At 45.1% G+C, this 19,962-nt stretch overlaps 1 protein-coding gene across 3 annotated transcripts in view; it reads right to left on the bottom strand.

Moving 5' to 3' along the window:
• mms22l (MMS22-like, DNA repair protein) overlaps nucleotides 1-19,962 on the bottom strand; it is a 268,328-nt gene that overhangs the window by 38,628 nt on the left and 209,738 nt on the right. For all 3 annotated transcript variants that reach the window (XM_059981367.1, XM_059981368.1, XM_059981369.1), the window contains one exon: nucleotides 10,816-10,946. In XM_059981367.1, the coding sequence (XP_059837350.1) occupies nucleotides 10,816-10,946 (131 nt within the window). The remainder of the gene's footprint in view (nucleotides 1-10,815; nucleotides 10,947-19,962) is intronic.

Raw genomic sequence — 19,962 nt, 5'->3', positions numbered from 1 at the left:
GTACTGTGTCATGTAAACCATGGTCCTGAAAAACGTCTCATTTTTACTATGCACTGTACCAGCAGTTATGGTCGAAATGACAATAAAAGTTGACGACTTGAAATATGATGTTGTAGCTATTAATGAAACATGGTTGCAGGAGGGGTGTGATTGGCAACTAAATATTCCTGGATTTTGCTGCTTCAGGTGTGATAGAATCAGAAGGACAAGAGGGGGAGGTGTTGCATTGCTTGTCAGAGAAAATATTACAGCGGTGCTCTGGCAGGATAGATTAGAGGGCTTATCTAGGGAGACTATTTGGATGGAATTGAGGAATGGAAAAGGTGTAGTAACACTTATAGGGGTGTATTATGGACCACCTAATGGGGAGCGAATTGGAGGAGCAAATTTGTAAGGAAATAGCAGATATTTGTAATAGGCACAGGGTTGTGATTGTGTGGCATTTTAATTTTCCTCAGATAGACCGGGAAGCCAATACTGTAAAAGGGCTGGATGGTTTGGAGTTTGTAAAATGTGTACAGGATAGTTTTACATAGAGGTACATAGTTTTACATAGTAATACATGGAGGTACTGACTAGAGAAGGGGCAGTGTTGGATCTCCTGTTAGGGAATGAGATAGGTCAGGTGACGGAGGTATGTGTTGGGGAGCACTTCGGGTCTAGTGATCACAATGCCATTAGTTTCAATATAATTATGGAGAAGGATAGGACTGGACCCAGGGTTGAGATTTTTGATTGGAGAAAGGCTAACTTTGAGGAGATGTAAAAAGATTTAGAAGGAGTGGATTGGGACAATTTGTTTTATGGGAAGGATGTAATAGAGAAATAGAGGTCATTTAAAGGTGAAATTTTGAGAGTACAGAATCTTTATGTTCCTGTTAAGTTGAAAGGAAAGGTTAAAAGTTTGAGAGAGCCATGGTATTCAAGGGATATTGGAAACATGGTTCAGAAAAAAAGAGATATCTATAATAAATATGGGCAGCATGGAGTAAATGAGGTGCTCGAGGAATATAAAGAATGTAAAAAGAAACTTAAGAAAGAAATTAGAAAAGCTAAAAGAAGATACGAGGTTGCTTTGGCAAGTAAGGTGAAAATAAATCCAAAGGGTTTCTACAGTTATATTAATAGCAAAAGGATAGTGAGGGATAAAATTGGTCCCTTATAGAATCAGAGTGGACAGCTATGTGTGGAACCAAAAGAGATGGGGGAGATTTTGAATGATTTCTTTTCTTCGGTATTCACTAAGGAGAAGGATATTGAATTGTGTAAGGTAAAGGAAACAAGTAGGGAGGTTATGGAAACTATGATGATTATAGGGGAGGAAGTACTGGCGCTTTTAAGGAATATAAAAGTGGATAAATCTCCGGGTCTTGACAGGATACACCCTCGGACCTTGAGGGAAGTTAGTGTAGAAATAGCAGGGGGTCTGACAGAAATATTTCAAATGTCATTAGAAATGGGGATGGTGCCGGAGGATTGGTATATTGCTCATGTAGTTCCATCGTTTAAAAAGGGTTCTAAGAGTAAACCTAGCAATTATAGGCCTGTAAGTTTGATGTCAGTGGTGGGTAAATTAATGGAAAGTATTCTTAGAGATGGTATATATAATTATCTGGATAGACAGGGTCTGATTAGGAACAGTTAACATGGATTTGTGCGTGGAAGATCATGTTTGACAAATCTTATTGAATTTTTTGAGGAGGTTATTAGGAAAGTTGACGAGGGTAAAGCAGTAGATGTTGTCTATATGAACTTCAGTAAGGCCTTTGACAAGGTTCCACACGGAAGGTTAGATAGGAAGGTTCAATTGTTAGGTATTAATACTGAAGTAGTAAAATGGATTCAACAGTGGCAAGATGGAAGATGCCAGAGAGTAGTGGTGGATAACTGTTTGTCAGGTTGGAGGCAATGACTAGTGGTGCGCCTCAGGGATCTGTACTGGGTCCAATGTTGTTTGTCATATACACTAATGATCTGGATGATGGGGTGGTAAATTGGATTAGTAAGTATGCAGATGATACTAAGGTAGGTGGCGTTGTGGATAATGAAGTAGGTTTTCAAAGTTTGTGGAGATTTAGGCCAGTTAGAAGAGTGGGCTGAAAGATGGCAGATGGAGTTTAATGCTGCTAACTGTGAGGTGCTACATTTTGGTAGGACTAATCAAAATAGGACATACATGGTAAATGGTAGGGCATTGAGGAATGCAGTAGAACAGAGTGATCTAGGAATAATGGTGCATAGATCACTGAAGGTGGAATCTCATGTGGATAGGGTGGTGAAGAAAGCTTTTGGTATGCTGACCTTTATAAATCAGAGCATTGAGTATAGGAGTTGGGATGTAAAATTGTACAAGGCATTGGTAAGGCCAAATTTGGAGTATTGTGTACAGTTCTGGTCACCGAATTATAGGAAAGATGTCAACAAAATAGAGAGAGTACAGAGGAGGTTTACTAGAATGTTACCTGGGTTTCAGCACCTAAGTTACAGGGAAATGTTGAACAAGTTATGCCTTTCTTCTTTGGAGTGTGGAAGGTCGAGGGGGGACTTGATAGAGGTATTTAAAATGATGAGGGGGATAGATAGAGTTGACATGGATAGGCTTTTTCCATTGAGAGTATGGGAGATTCAAACGAGGACATGAGTTGAGAGTTAGGGGGCAAAAAGTTCAGGGGTAACACTAGGGGGAACTTCTTAACTCAGAGAGTGGTAGCTGTGTGGAATGAGCTTCCAGTAGAAGTGGTAGAGGCAGGTTCAATATTGTCATTTAAAAAAAAATTGGATAGGTATATGGACAGGAAAGGAATGGAGGGTTATGGGCTGAGTCTGGGCCAGTGGGACTAGGTGAGTGTAAGTATTGGGCACGGACTAGAAGGGCCGAGATGCCCTGTTTCCGTGCTGTAATTGTTATATGGTTAAAGATTAATACCAGGGCGTGATTTTAAATGTTCAAAGTTCAACATAGATTAATTATCAAATTTTATATATATATATGATACTGAGAATAATTTTCTTGCAGGCATACTCAATAAATCCATGATAGAATAATAACGAATAGAATCAATGAAAGACTGCATCAACTGGGCGTTCAACCAGTGTGTAACAAACTCTGCAAATACAAAAAGAAGGAAGTGATAATAGTAATAATTTATATTTCAACTTTAGCGACCAGGAGCAAACCTCACCATTGTAAAATAACTAGCATCAATTTCACTTGAGCTTGGTGTATACTGGGTGGCTGATTTGCTTTCAGTTTTATAGGAAATTTCTCCCATCCACTCCATAATGTACTGGTTAGGCACAGGAGTACATTCAGCCAGAGACTCATTCCACCGAGATGCAACGCTGAGCGTCATAGGAAGTCATTCCTGCCTGTGGCCATCAAACTTTACAACTCCTCCCTCAGAGTGTCAGACACCCTGAGCCAATAGGCTGCTCCTGGACTTATTTCCACTTGGAATAATTTACTTACTATTATTTAATTGTTTATGGTTTTATAATGCTATATTTCTACACTATTCTTAGTTGGTGCGACAGTAATGAAACCCAATTTCCCTCAGGATCAATAAAGTATGTCTGTCTGTCTGTTATAGTGAAAATTAAATTTGTTTGGATAACATCAGGACAGATATCTGCATTCACCGCAGCTCTGCACTGATTCCACAATCTACAGACTCACTTTCAAGGAGTCTACTTCTCAAAGTTTGAAGTAAATTTATTATTAAATCCCAGATCTGTCACACATACTCCTTTGAGATTTATTTCCTTGCAGGCATTCACAGTACAACAAGGAAATGCAATCAGACAGGAGGAGATTTCACTCGGGTCCACTGACCCAGTATGGAAAGCAGCAACTCACTGCAGTTTGTTTGGAGTTCTGACCAGTGACCAGTCGGTGTTTGGGATTGATTAGCATGAACAAATTAAAGGAAGGCAGGGGCACGCACAGCAGCCATCACTGGAGTAGACAAAGTCAGTGGTGACTTTGAGGCTTCAGTGAAGAAAAGCTTCAGTCAGAGGAAGCAAAAAGCAAAAGCTCCAGGCCAAGTTTTTTCCCTCCCTTCTTTGCATTTGCACAGTTAGGACAGTAGAGATGTTAGGCAGGATAGTGAAATGCTCCTCTTATCGGATGTGTGAAGGCAGGGAGACCTCCAGAATCCCTGACCACTACAACAGCAAGAAGTACATCCAGCAGCAGCTTCTAACAATCTGCTTTAGAGAGTTGGAGCTGGAACTGAATGAACTTCAGATCGCTTGGGAGGCTGAGGAGGTGAAAGATAGGACATTTAGAAATGTAGTTACACACAAGGTGCAGGACACAGGAAACTGGGTGGCAGTCAGAAAGCAGAAAGGGGTTAAGGAGCCAGAGCAGAGTACCCCTGTGGACATCCCCCTCAACAACAGGTGTATCACTTTGGATACTGTTGGGGGGTAGGGGGGGGGAATGACCTGACAGAGGAAAGTCACAGTGGGAGAAAAGGCACACTGTGGTGATTGTAGATTCGTTAGTAAATGGAACAGAAAGGAGAACAAGATTTCTGGATGGTATATTGCCTCCCGGGTGACAGGGTCCAGGACATCTCGCATCAAATCCTCAGCATTCTAAAGTGGGAGGGTGAACAGCCAGATGAGGTTTTGTATAGGGAATTAAGGGAGTTAGGTGCTATGCTAAAAGGCAGGACTTCCAGGATTGTATTCTCAGGATTGCTACCTGTGCCACATGTTGATGAGGAATGGACTGATTAAGAATAGTCAGCATGGCTTTGTGCGTGATAAGTTCTGCCTAACCAATCTTTTTGAGTTTTTCAAGGAAGTTACCAGGAAAGTGGATGACAACAAGGCAATGCATGTGGTCTACATGGACCTTAGCAAGGTATTTGACAAGTCTGTCATGGGAGGTTAGTCAAGAAGGTTCAGTTACTTGGCATTCAAGATGAGGTAGTAAATTTGATTAGACTTCGGCTTTGTGGTTGAAGCCAAAGAGTGGTACTAGATGGCTGCCCCTCTGACTGGAGGCCTGTGACTAGTGGTATGCCACAGGGATCGGTGCTGGGTCCGTTGTCGTTTAGTCATCTACATCAAAGATCTGGATGAAAATGTAAAATGAAAATAACTGGATTAGCGAATTTGCAGATGACACTGGGTGGTGTAGTGGACAGTGAGGAAGGCTATCATAGCTTCGAGAGGGATCTGCGACAGCTGGAAAAATGGTCTGAAAAATGGAAGATAGAATTTAATGCAGACAAGTGTGAGGTTTAGCACTTCGGTAGGACCAACCAGGGTGGATTCTACACAGTGAACAGGAGGGCACTGAGAAGTGTGGTAGAACAAAGGGAGCAGAGAATGCAAGTCCATAATTCATTGAAGGGGGGGCACATGCGTACAAGCTTCTGGCACATTGGCCTTCATAAGTCAACGTATTGAGTACAGAAGATGGGATGTTATGTTGAAGTTGTATGTGATGTTGGTGAGGCCTAATTTGGAGTATTGTGTGCAGTTTTGGTCACCTACCCTTAAGAAAGATGTAAACAAGTTTGAAAGAGTTCAGAGAAAGTTTACGATGTTGCTGGGTTTGGAGGATCTGAGTTATGAAGAAAGATTAAGTATATTAGGACTGTATTCTTTAGAACACAGAAGATTGAGAGGAAATTTGATAGAGGTATGCACAAGCCTGCTTGTATTTACCCTATCCATACCCCTGATAAATAGGGTAAATACAAGCAGGCTTTATCCACTGAGGCTGGGTGGGACTACAACCAAAGATCATGGGTCAAGGGTGAAAGGTCAAACATTTAAGGGGAACATGAAGGGAAACTTCTTCACTCAGAGAGTCGTGAAAGTGTGGAATGAGGTGCCAGCATGCAAGCTCAATTTCAAAGTTTAAGAGAAGGTTGGTAGGTACATGGAAGGTAGGGATATGGAGAGCTAAGATCTAGGTGCAGTTAGTTAGGAGTTGGCAGTTTATATGATTTCTGCATGGACAAGATAGGCTGAAGGGCCTGATACTGTGCTGTACATTTCTATGCCTCTATAAGAAGAGAATCAATGAATCTCAGGGTAGTATAAGGTGACACACTGTATATTAGAACTTTGAAGTTCTGACTGACAATCAATGTGCAAAAACAATAAATAAAGAAATAGCACTGGGATTCTCCGTATATTTATTTAGTTATGATTAATTTTAATTTGCACATTGGTTGTTTGTCAGTCTTTGATAATGTATAGTTTTCATAATTTCTGTAGGATTTCTTTATTTTCTTGTAAATGCCTGCACAACAATGAATTTCAGGGTAGTACATGGTGACATTTAGGAACTTTGATAATAAAAGTAATCAAAACCAAATTAAAATCCACTTTCAGGGCCACAGTCCATGTACCATATCAACTGAAGGAAATCACATTCTATGCTTCCAGTAAGTGGGGGCAGAGAATAAATTGGGTGTCAGCATGTTGTAGACCCAAGCACAGTTGGAGTGGTAATTTTTCAAATGGGATACCCTCCAAAGATGCCGCAGAATAGCCAGGCTTACTACAATTTACAAGGAAACTCATTCATTAACTCCATCTAACATTAGCCACCTTTTGTGTAACTAGACCAGCAACCCGTCAAAACCAATCCCTGAACTGCAAGACCATCCAGACCAACAAGGACTGCTCCCGCTACTCCCTGTACCCGAGGACCATTCCAGTTTGGAACTCCCTGCCGCCACACGTTAAATCTGCCGCTGTCAGTAAAACCTCCAAGTCACTGCTCTTAAACACCACAATTTAAATTACAACTGCATGCATGAGGGACTGCACGTCTATAGCCCAGTAGCGGCAGTTGGTGCAGCACGGACAAGACAAGACAAGACAAAGATGTCACTTCCCTGGTGCTTCAGTCTTTAATGACAATGAAATGAAACTTATTTGTAGCTGAGAACTCTGGTGCATCTCTGTCTCAGTGCAAGTGTCATCGCCGACGAACTGGACTCTGACAACTCAGTCTCGTTCCTCAATCACACTTTATTTACTTGTGCACAAGGAGAGCGGTGTGGCCTCTGCCACCAAACTGCTCCGAAGTTTGAACAAAGAGATGCCACTTTTACACAGAAATTGATTCGTTGTATACAAATATTGATTCATTAGATACGTTGTGCACTTCTAAATCTCATTTGGATATTTCAATACTTATAGCGAATACAGTGTTTCAGTTGTTAATAACTAACTAACTACATGTGGTAAAAGCAATAATTCTTGATAATTAGTAAAATAATTAGGCCAATAGTAAGTAATAGAATCATGTACTTGCATCTTTATCTTGTCTGGATATGCCTGGTGTCCTGGGTTCCCAGTATTGAACAGAAAGGCTATACAAGAGCAAGGCTTTCAAGGACATTGTTCAGCCAGGGTAACTGCACAATGTCTGCACACTCTCTCTGTCAGCTTATCATCTTGACTGTTGTTTTATTGAACTTTCACACAGAGAAAGGCTGCCCGGTGCCCGGGTCCAGGATAATTTATCTAACCTGCAGAGGAATTTGCAGTGGGAAGGGAAAGATCCAGTTGGCATGATCTATGTGTGTACCAATAACATGGGTAGAATGAGGAAAGAGGTTCTGCTGAGGGAATTTGAGCAGCTAGGGGCTAAATTAAACAGCAGTTCCAAACAGGTGGTAATCTCTGGATTACTATCTGAGCCATGTGCAATTGGTATAGGGTCAAGAAGATTAGAGAGTTAAGTTGGTGTGGGAGAAGTGGGTTTGAATTCATGTGAAACTGGCACCAGTATTGGGGAAGGAAGGAGCTGTACCAATGGGATGGCTCCACCTGAACCATGATGGGACCTGGATCCTGGTGAATTATAAAACTAGAGCTGTGGATAGGGCTTTAAGCTAAATAGCAGGGGGAGGGTTTAATAGAATGAATGAGTGAATGAATGATCTTTATGGTCATTATACATAGGTACAACAAAACTCTGTCTGGCTTCCTCTCAGGCAATCAAACAAAGCAGTAGATAAAAACAAAACAGTAATAGAAAAACAGTATTAAATAGGTAAGTAGCAGAAAATAAGTTACAGCAGCACCAGAATATCACAGTAATGCACAAAGTGCCATTAGTGCAAATATTTGAGTCCTTGTGTGTGCTCACAGTTTCAGTCATTGTTCTGTGGGAGTGGTATGATGGAGGCCACAGCTCTGGGGTAGAAGCTGTTCCTCAGTCTATTTGTTCTGGCTTTTAGTGTCCTGAACCTTTTGCTGGACAGAAGCGGGTCAAACCGGGAGTGGCCGGGGTGTGTGGTGTCTCTGGTTATGCTGATTGCTTTCCTCCTGAGTCTGCTGGAATAGATTGTGTCCCGTCCTGGGAGCTCCATCCTGACAATTCGCTGGGCTGCCTTCACCACGCGATGCAGGTCTTGTCGTTCAGTGGCTGTGCAGCTAGCATACCATACTGTGGCGCTGTTGGTCAGGATGGTTTCAATTGTGCTGCTGTGGAAGTTAAGCAACAGCTTTTGTGGGAGCTTGTCCTGTTTCAGCTTTCTGAGGAAGAGGACTCTTTGTTGTGTCTGTTTTACAAACAGCGAGGTGTTGGTGGTCCATGTCAGCGAGGTGTTGGTGGTCCATGTCAGCGAGGTGTTGGTGGTCCACGTCAGCGAGGTGTTGGTGGTCCATGTCAGTGAGGTGTTGGTGGTCCATGTCAGCGAGGTGTTGGTGGTCCATGACAGCGAGGTGTTGGTGGTCTATGTCAGCGAGGGGTTGGTGGTCCATGTCAGCGAGGAGTTGGTGGTCCATGTCAGCGAGGTGTTGGTGGTCCATGTCAGCGAGGTGTTGGTGGTCCACGTCAGCGAGGTGTTGGTGGTCCATGTCAGCGAGGTGATGGTGGTCCATGTCAGCGAGGAGTTGGTGGTCCATGTCAGCGAGGTGTTGGTGGTCCATGACAGCGAGGTGTTGCTGGTCCATGTCAGTGAGGTGTTGGTGGTCCATGTCACCGAGGTGTTGGTGGTCCATGTCAGCTACTTTGACAACGTAACTCCATGGAACTTTAGGTGTTCCACACATTCCACTACCTCTCCGTGTATATGGGGGGGGGGGGAGGGTGTTCTCTGTCCTTTGATCTCCTGAAGTCTATGATCATCTCTTTTGTTTTAGAAGTGTTAAGGACCAGGTCGTTGTCCTTACACCACTCCGTCAGAGGATCCACCTCGAGTCTGTAGGCTGTTTCATCCTCATCCGAGATCAGGCCAACCACTGTGGTATCATCCACAAATTTAATTATGGAATTGGAGGTGTAGATGGGGGTGCAGCCATGTGTGAAGAGTGTGTAGAGCATAGGGCTCAGCACACAGCCCTGTGGGGTGCCTGTTTTTAAGATGAGGGTGGTGGAGGTGTGCTTACCAACTCTGACTTGCTGTGGTCGGTCTGTGAGAAAGTCCATGGCCCATGAGCACAGGGAGGAACCAAGGCCAAGAGTGTTCAGTTTGCTGACTAGTTTATGGGGGATGACGGTGTTAAATACAGAACTGATGTCCACAAATAACATCCTCACATAAGTGTTCGGTTCCTTGAAGTGAGTCAGAGCAATATGGAGGGCTGTTGTGATTGCATCCTCTGTGGACCGGTTTGCCCAGTAGGCAAACTGGTGTTTGCCCAGATCAGGTGGGATTATAGCCTTAATGTGTGAGAGCACAAGTCTCTTAAAGCACTTCATGGCTATGGGTGTCAGTGCTACAGGGTGATAAGTCATTCAGGCACTTCACAGCTGATTTTTTGGGCACTGGGATGATGGTGGAGGTTTTAAGGCATGTTGGAACAGCAGCTTGTTGCAGTGAGGGGTGAAATATACTTGTAGACACCTCAGCAAGCTGGTCAGCACGTGCTTTCGGTACCCAGCCGGGCACTCCGTCTGGGCCAGCTGCCTTCCTCGCATTCACTTTCCTCAGGGTGGATCTCCCCCGATGCTGCTTAAGGACCAGTGTGGACTCATCATCAGGTGGGTTGATGAGTGGAGCAGCCTCCTCCCTCTGAGTATCAAAGAGTTCTTTGTCAAAGAACTGGTTTAGGACATCAGGCAGTGTGGTGTCATCATCTGGTAGCAGATTATTGGTTTTGTAGTCTGTCAGCGCCTTGATGCCTTTCCATATACTGTGGGGGTTGTTTTATCAAACTGATTTTCAATGCGCAATTTGTATTTGCGCTTTGTATCCCTGATGCCCCTGCGGAGATTCCCCCGTGCTTCACCGTAGGCTTGTTTGTCTCCTGACCTGAAGGCTGCGGAGTGCCCTCACATTGCTGTTAATCCACGGCTTTTGATTTGGAAACACCTTAACTGTCTTTTTCTGTGCAAAAACTTAATATATCCTATGGAGAAGTACGGATAAAGTAAAAAGGAGAAGTATAGATAAAGATAAAGAAAAAGCAAAAGATAAAAAAGAGTGGAATAAAGAGTGGATAAAAAAGAGTAAAAATGGAGTGAAGAAAAGACAAGTGCAAAAGAGTAAAGATGACAAGATTTTAAAGACACATTATCTGAATGCCTGTAGTATTCTAAACAAGCTCAGTGAACTTGTGGCTCAAATCCGTATAAAGGGGTATGATTTAGTGGCCATTACAGTAGGTGAAGATGAGTTCATGGCCAGATTAGCCATGATCTTACTGAATGGCAGAGCAGGCTCGACAGGCCTACAGGCCCAGATGGCCTCATCCTGCTCCTATTTCTTATAATTTTAAAGATTCTCCGCTCTGTTCAGAGAACACACACTTTAACCCTGAATTTGCTGAAATTTTCACAAAGGGATCACTTTTCCAGTTAATCCTCTCATGCAACAAGTATACACTTACCACTTGTGTTGGCATGCACTTTATCCACAGGCTGACTCAAATACTGCTGTAAAGTGCACCGAAACCAGGAATGGATTATAAACGTTTGGTAGGAACTGCATCCCTGGCTTCTGAGAGCATCTACCACGGAGCTGTGGGAAGAGAAAACCAAAGAGTAATTAGGCATCTGCAATTATTGCTTCGGTCATGATATGCACAAACTGCTTTGCTCAAAATTAGAACAGTTACTGCATATCTAAAAATATTGGCACATCTGCTCTGATCCCAAATTTTAACATGTTCAACCCATTCCTGTACAGATGTAAGCCAAAAAGGTGGTTTGTTTTTAAAATAATCACATTGTGCATTTTTGGTCTCAGTAAATTAGCAACTAAGTCCACGTACTAGATTGTGTGAGTGGGAGTTGGGTGGGGAGGAAGGAATGGGGAGAGCTGTGCATTGTTATTGCTTTATTATTTGAGTTCTGTGTTGTTCTGCAGTGTATTGTGGCCATGCTATGTGTAGCAACAAATGCAGGCTGCCCCCAGTTCAGTTGTAGGTTGTGTGGGTTACTAACAATCCTTTTCACTATATGTTAATATTTATAAATAAATAAATCTGAATCTCAACTGTAAAACTGCAGTAGGAAATCAGTAAAAAATACTTCTGTGAAAAAAAATGTGCCAACAAAGTTAAAACTAATTATGTTGTGAAAATTTGTTCTTCAATCATAAAAGGAAAGAAGAAAGTACAATTTGAAGAAAGAATCAGAATCAGGTTTATTATCACCAGCATGTGACGTCAAATTTGTTAACTTAGCAACAGCAGTTCAATGCAATACATAATACAGAGAGAATAAAAATAATAATAATAAATAAATAATAAGTAAATCAATTACAGTACACGTATATGGAATAGATTTTAAAAAACGTGCAAAAAAACAGAAATACTGTGTAACCCTTGGGTTTGGCCACCATGCATTTGTCTAGGGGAAGACAGTCTCTGGCCCAGCCAGAAATCTTGTCTGTATCGATGCTACGTGATGTGTTGTCCGATTACAAATCTGTACCGCAAAACATTGGATATGCAATTAAACAATTGAAATTTATAAATCTTAATAAAACTGTAAGGTTAGTAAAAAATATAAAAAGAAAAAGGGCCCATTTTAAAGAAACAGTCTAATGTGCATGTTGGAGCTCATGGTTCCGTCCATTCGTTCTCCACCGACTTCCTCTGAGAGTCACTGACACTCGGACCGTTGCTCCAAATCCACACCAACTCTCTCCACTTGCGTCTTCTCTCTTCATCTCTCCCCGACAAAAGACCGCAAAATCCCTTCTCTCAGACCCACAAGAAAGAATAACATGCCCCTCATTGGCTAGCATACATTTCAAAGCCCCCGTTATCTTTAGTCATAACCCAAACATTACTGTTACAGAGAAACCATTACCTTAACAGTGAAACATTACAGAGAAGCCATTACATTAGCAGTGAAACCTTACAGTGCATTACACTGTGAACTCCCTCCCCCACCAAATTTAGTCATGTCTTTATGATGCTGAGATAATTCGCCAACCCTTCCTGCAAAACACAAAGTCCAATCCAGGTGTAAAAAGTAGTGACATAAACGGTAGGGGTCACACTTTGTTCCCCCGGTGCTACATAGGCCAGCCTATCTGGTGGTTTCCTAATTCTCTGAGATCTCTGCACCCCCTCACCTAACTCGTCAGGTTCAGACACTACTGGGGATACTTCTGGTCTACCTGGCGCGTCCTCCCCCGACCTGTCACTCGGGGCCACCTGCAATACTGACCCCTTTGTCCCATGGCCAAGCCTGGCTTCCTCCACTGCAGGGTTTTGCTGCAACCCAGGCTGTCCACAGATAGCGCCCACCCCCCCCCCCCCCACCACTTCACCTGATTCAATGGGAGAAGGGCTGGAAGTCTCTTTCTCAATTAATGGGGAGTTAGCAAAAGGTAGCATGTAATATACATCCAGATCCTCATCCTGAGAATCAGTATCCCTGTCAGGGATGGGGCCCGGCCTAACCTCGCCTGCTGTGGGCCCTGCAGTCACTCCACATTTCCGCAGAGTCCTCTTACTAGGTGTAGTCTTCAAGTCGGGTTCTCGGTCTACCTGCACCTCTTGTCCCGGGGCAGCAGGTGGTTCTGATGGAGAATCTTGACAGGCCCATTCCCATCCTGTGGTTTCACCCAGGAAACTGGTACATTTGGCATCTGACTCTCCACCACATAGGGCGTAGCCATCCAGCAGTCAGCCAACTTATTTTTCCCAGGTAATCCCCAAATTCCCTATGAGGACCTGGTCTCCTGGCAGGAGTTGGGAGAACCTCACCGTCTGATCATACCTCCTCTTATTTCCTTGACTCTGCTTGGCAACTGCAACCCCAGCTAATTCATAAACCCTTCTCAGCTCTCTTCTCATGTCAGACACATACTTCAGATAAGTCTTCAGTGGTAAATTGCCCTCATCAGTCCCAAAACAAAGGTCAATGGGCAACCCTGCCTTGCACCCAAATATCAGATAGCATGGTGAGTACCCAGTAGCTTCATTTCGAGTACAATTGTAACTGTGAACCCATTGTTCAATATATTGACTCCACCTGCTGTTCTTGCTGATATCCAAGGTCCCCAGCATGTATCCACCTGGGAAGGCCATGATAGATGAAATACTCCTCGCATTACACTTTGGCCACCGTGGGCACCCTCTGTCCTTGGTAGGAAAAGCCTGAGCATATCTGGTGTAGTGGTCCATGATGACTAAGACATTCGCCATGTTGCTAGCATCGGGTTGTATTGACAGGAAATCCATGCACACCAGGTCCAGGGGCACCGCACTCTGCAAGAGGGACAAAGGAGCTGCATGCGTAAGCAGTGTCTTCCACCATATGCATTGAATGCACGATTTGCAGGATTCTTCGACCTCTGATTTCATTTGTGGCCAGTAAAACCAGTCTTTGAGCAATCCATTGGTCTTTTCCACCCCCAGATGTCCAGAATCATCCTGGTGACTCCAACGCAATCCTCTGAAACTACTCTGGCAGAACCAGCTGGCAATGCCGAGGTCAGTCTGGGGGTGACGTGACCCGGTATAAGATCTGGTTCCACAACGGCAACCGAGGCCATTCTCTCAATAATATAGGCACCACTGTCTGTTTCATCTTCTCTGCCTGAAACACGTCTCCTTTTTCGACTGCTGACCAAATGATAAGGATGCCCAGGCTGTATCACTGAGCAGCTGCCGCTTCCCCAGAACTCAATTCCGGCAGCTGATTTGTCTTCACAGCAGTCAGGTTACAGTAAACTTGGTGAATGGCCTCATCAGAAGCTTCCAGTTGATCCACTGCTCGATCCTGCCCCTCCTGTCCCTCTGCCCTCACGGTGGTGGCAAACTGACACATGGTCTTCACCCCTGGGGCAGGAACGCTCTCCCACTCCTCGTCCCTGTCCAGTCCCTCATGCACCCATTGGGACAAAGCATCAGTATCAATGTTCCGGTTCCCCAGTTGGTAATTCAGGCTGAAATTACAGGCAGACAACACCGCCAACCACCGATGGTCTGTGGCATCCAGTTTCACCGAGGTCAGGATATAAGTTAGGGGGTTGTTGTCTGTCCTGACGTCAGCAGTTCCTTCAGCAACTGAGAGGCCTCTTCACATTTTGCATCCCACCTCGGTCTAAAGGGCTCCGATAGGCTAAGATACTCTCCACCTTCCTGTCCTTTTGGGACAGGGTTACCCTCCCTTTCTTCCCCAAGGGAGGGTAACCGCACAGAAGCTGATTCAACGGGTGACTCACTTTTGCTTAGCCTTTCACAAACCCCCGATAGTAACCACAGAACCCGAGGAACGAGCGCAGAGTGTTCACAGCCTGGGGTCTATCTTAGCTGGATCGGTAGCTACTCCATCCCGGAGACTATGTGCCCAACATAGCGAACAGACGTTTGGCAGAACTGGCGCTTGTCCCGGGAAAGTTTTAACCCTTCAGCTCTCAGGCAGCCGAGCACCTTCAGCAGCCTCGCTTCATGTTCTTCCAAGGTGGATCCAAACACTATGAGGTCATCCAGTTACACCAACACCTCAAGCAAGTTCATATCCCCCACCGTCTTCTCAATGACCTGCTGGAAGGTTGCAGAGGCTTCCAATATGCCCTGGGGCATCCTTTCGAACTGGAAGAATCCCAGGGCACATATAAATGCCGTCTTCTCTTTGTCAGCCTCGCTCATCGGGATCTGGTCACATCCACTCCTCAAATCTAACACACTAAACCACTTCGCACTACTCAGACAGGCCAGCGCATCTTCGACCCTCGGGACAGTATACTGATCAGGGATGGTGTGCCTGTTCAGAGCCCTATAGTCCACACACATGCATACCTTCCCATTCTTCTTTCGGGCCACTACTGTTGGGGACACATAGGGGCTTGGGGACACATAGGGGCTTCGGGACTCGGCGATAATCCCAGCTTCCTTCAACTTACACAAATGCTGCCGAACGTCCTCCACCTCCGCAGGGGCCAGTCGCCACGACCTCTCGCTAAACAGGTGTCCTTGGTCACCTGGATAGTGTGACGCGTGCTCTTGAAACAACCCACTTCAAACTCATCAGTGGAAAAGGCACCTTCCAGTTTCAACGTCTTCTCTACCAACCTCCTCTTCCAACCCACAGGAACTGGGGGGTCCCCGAAGTTGAATTACTCAGTAGTCAACTTTCCCCCTTTTTCTGATAGTGTGTCCCTGGCTTGTCTCACAGGGACAAAAGACATTACCGTCACCGGGAACAAGTGCACCAGGGGCATCCCCTGCTTGAAGGCGACCTCCCTCGTCATGGTGTTCCTGACAATCACTGCCATCCTGCTCACCTGTACAACTGAGGGCTTCTGCAATTCAGGCCTCACAGTATCCCAGCAAGAAATCCCGACCCCCTTGTGGTCTTCCGGAGCGTCCGCTAAGGGAGCCTCGCCCTCAGGCACTCTGGTAAACTTGGGGGTCCCCATCACACTCGCTACTTCCCCGGGCCGTACTACCATTGGCTTCAACTGGGTGAACCACACAGTCCCTCGTCTAAATTCAGTAACCGGCCCAATGCAGCCACACACTTCCTCAAAAGCAGCTCGAAACACTGGGTGCATGGACAATGTTCGCAGAAAGCTCTCACCAGGCTTCTCCGTGCAGGCCTCCATGAGCCTCCTCACAAGAGGTGTGCTGGTCTCCACCAGAACTGAAATGCCACCTTCTCAACATGGTCCGGACAAACCAGCACTTATGTGTCAAGGACCTCAGCCACTCCCACATCAGCCTCCGAAAACTCCAGTTTCACTGACAAATAACCATCGTGTGGATAATCACCAGCACTAAGACCCCAGATCTCTAGTGCCCGGAATGGTGTCAATGATAAATGCTTCAGATACTGGTTGTAAAACAAACGGTACAACAACGTGACCAGTGACCCATTGTCAAGTATGGCTTTAGCGTAAATGTCCTCTCTCTGTAGCGACACACTGGAACATGGTCCCACTAAACCTTCAGGAAAAGGGCTTTTCGCTTTCGTGGGTTACTTGGTACATTGCTGGAAACGTGTTCCTCCAGAGACAGCAGGCCATTCCCTCACTAGGTCTCCTGTAAGTTTCCCAAAACCCCTCTCTGCTTAAGTACCCAGGGGCTAACTCACCGAGGGGCTTCCTTCCACACACTCCCGCCTGAAGAGTCCCTCTTCACCACAGTTATAACCAACACCAGCCGCACCCCTTCTCGCGGAACCCCGGCCACCCGCAGCCCTCTACATAGTCCGTACCCTTAAGGGACCCCTCTCTCTACCAGTCCTATCCACACCCGCTGTTAGCACCCAGGACATCTCAGACAGCCCAACTCTGCCACAATCTCCTTTACCATGCCCCGGGTAGGGCTAGCCATGGTCACTTCACCACAAGGGGCTACTACCGACGACTGTTCCCCGCTGATGGAGCCCTTCCGTGCCTCCGATGTGTTCTCCTCTTCCCGTACCTCTAATCAGCTCAGCAAAAGAAGGAGGGGGGTGTGTCTTATGAGACTGTCGGAGACCTCAAGCAATCAGGTACTGGGACTGGGCACCCTTCCTCTGCTTCTGCTTGGAACGGCGCAAGCACTGCTGGACGTGCTATTCTGGTCCGTGATCTACCTCAGCTGCCTGAATGACCCCTCTGTGCTGCAAGCCATTTAGCTGCCTCTCTCGCGAAAAAAAATGTAAGCAGAAAGCTTCTTCCCCTTCTCCTGACACTTGTTCTGAAACCCATTGGGCTCCCTGTGGGGCCAAAGGTACTCTTCAATGCACCCAGGCAGTGTTGGCTAGGGGCTGCCACGATTTCAGAGTTTTCATCACATCAGCACCCAAACCCCTCAAACCTTCAACCAACCTCTGTCACTTTACATCACCGCCACTCATGTAACAACTGAGAGGTCTGCTCTGCCCAGGTCTCATATTCCTCTTCCCCTCGGCATGAACGTTATTCCAGAGAATATTCTTAGCTTCCAGTGGGGATGCTCTGCCTGTGCACTGGACCACTTATTTGCCAGAGAGGTAAGGACTGATGCCAACCCAGAACTCTCACTCTTCACTAGGGGACGGGGACTAATCAGACATTTCAAATCCAACCACTCCTCAGAAACGACAGAACCCTGTCTTTGAAGTCTCTGCTCCAAGCAACGGGAAGCTCGACTTGTGACTCATCCCACTCCGCTACACTCCCCTCCTCCCTGACAGTATGGACAGGCCATGGCCCCACCTCACCTGGGGCACCAAGAAGAGTGGACAGTTCCACTGCTGCTAAGTCAACGCTAGTCTGAACTAAAACAAGGTCTGAGCCCACCATTTTTTCAAACCTCTGTGCTACAACCACAACTTTGCTAACAGCTTTAACAGTACTCAAAAATCGAATTAACAATTCATCCAGGGTACGAATAGCCACCTGACTCAGCACGCATGCTCTAGATACCAGTAACCCCATGGAGGCACATCAACACTCCACATCGGCAGCATCCAGACCAGCACAGACTTAAACACACAACCCACTGGTTCAATGCTCAGGGCAGTCACACTGCATCCAAAGGAATCAATCCCGGAATGATACCCCCAAAATTGTAACCCTCAGGTTTGGCCAGCACGTGTTCGTCTAGGGGAAGATGGCCTCTGACCCAGCCAAAATGAGAAACCTCGTTTGTGTGGATGCTGCATGATGAGTTGCCCGGTTATAAATCCGAACCACGAAATATCCGACAGCACACCGGAGGCGATTAAACGAATGAACTTGATAAATCTTAATCCGACTATCAGGTTAGTAAAGAAAATTTTTTTAAAAGGGCCCATTTTAATGAAACAGTCTAATGTGCTCACTGGAGCTCACAGTTTGTCCATTCATTCCCTGTCCACCTCCTCCATGCATTGCTGACCCTCGGACCTTCGCTCCAAATACAATCTGTACAGGGTCTAGCAACTCTCTCCACTCATGTCTTCTCTATTCATCTCTCGCTGACAAAAGATCACAAAATCCCTTCTCTCAGACCCACAAGAAAAACAACAGCCCTCTCATTGGATGGCGGACATTCCAAAGCCTCCGTTTTCTCTAGTCATAACTCAAACATTGCTTCTACAGCGAAACCATTACCTCAATAGTGAAACATTACAGAGAGGCCATTACATTAGCAATGAAACCTCACAGTGCATTACAATTGTATATTAAAAAAAAGTGGAATACTGTCCAAAGGATCAATGTCCATTTATGAATCGGGTGGAAGAGGGGAAGAAGCTGTTCCTGAATTGCTGAGTGTGTCCCTTAAGGCTTCTGTACCTTCTACCTGACAGTAACAGTCAGACAAGGAATGCCCTGGATGCTGGAGGTCCTTAATAATGGAAGCTGCTTTTCTGAGTCACCGCTCTCTGAAGTTGGAGTGTATGGAAACTGTAATGCTTCAATGAGGAAACTGTGGAGATTCAATGTGGAAACTGGAGATTCAATGTGGAAACTGGAGATTCAATGTGGAAACCGAAGATTCAATGTGAAAACTGGAGATTCAAAGCTGAAACTGTGGAGATTCAATGTGAAAACTGTGGAGATTCAGTGTGGAAACTGGAGATTCAATATGGAAACTGGAGATTCAGTGTAGAAACTATGGAGTTTCAATGTGGAAACTGTGGAGATTCAATGTGGAAACTGGAGATTCAAAGCGGAAACTGAAGATTCAAAACAGAAACTGTGGAGATTCAATGTGGAAACTGTGGTGATTTAATGTGGAAACTGTGGAGATTCAATGCTGAAACTGGAGATTCAATGTGGAAACTATGGGGATTTAATGTGGAAACTGTGAAGATTCAATATGGAAACTGTGGTGATTCCATGTGGAAACTGTGGTGATTCAATGTGGATACTCAAGATTCAACGTGGAAACTGGAGATTCAGTGTGAAAGGCCAGGTGATGCAAATTTCAAAGCTTAATAAATACTCTGACTCCTCAAACTTCGTCCCAACAATCAGCAGCCATGGGATCCTCTAAGCAGCTGCCTAGCACTGTGAAAATTAAAATAAATGATGCCCACAAAGCAGGAGAAGGCTATAAGAAGATAGCAATGCGTTTTCAGGTCGCCGTTTCCTCAGTTCGTAATGTAATTAAGAAATGGCAGTTAACAGGAATGGTGGAGGTCAAGTTGAGGTCTGGAAGACCAAGAAAACTTCCCAAGAGAACTGCTCGTAGGATTACTAGAAAGGCAAATCAAAACCCCCGTTTGACTGCAAAAGACCTTCAGGAAGATTTAGCAGACTCTGGAGTGGTGGTGCACTGTTCTACTGTGCAGTGACACCTGCACAAATATGACCTTCATGGAAGAGTCATCAAAAGAAAACCTTCAGCGTCAGAAGTTTGCAAGGGAACATCTAAACAAGCCTGATGCATTTTGGAAATAAGTCCTGTGGACTGATGAAGTTAAAATAGAACTTTTTGGCTGCAATGAACAAAGCTATGTTTGGAGAAAAAAGGTTGCAGAATTTCATGAAAAGAACATCTCTTCAACTGTTAAGCACAGGGTGGTTCAATCATGCTTTGGGCTTGTGTTGCAGCCAGTGGCATGGGGAAAATTTCACTGGTAGAGGGAAGAATGAATTCAATTAAATACCAGCAAAT

This window comes from Hypanus sabinus, chromosome 10 (genome assembly GCF_030144855.1).
Source record: "Hypanus sabinus isolate sHypSab1 chromosome 10, sHypSab1.hap1, whole genome shotgun sequence".
NCBI classification, from domain to species: domain Eukaryota; kingdom Metazoa; phylum Chordata; class Chondrichthyes; order Myliobatiformes; family Dasyatidae; genus Hypanus; species Hypanus sabinus.
Note: the sequence above shows the minus strand (reverse complement) of the source record. Positions and strands in the feature narration are given on the sequence as shown.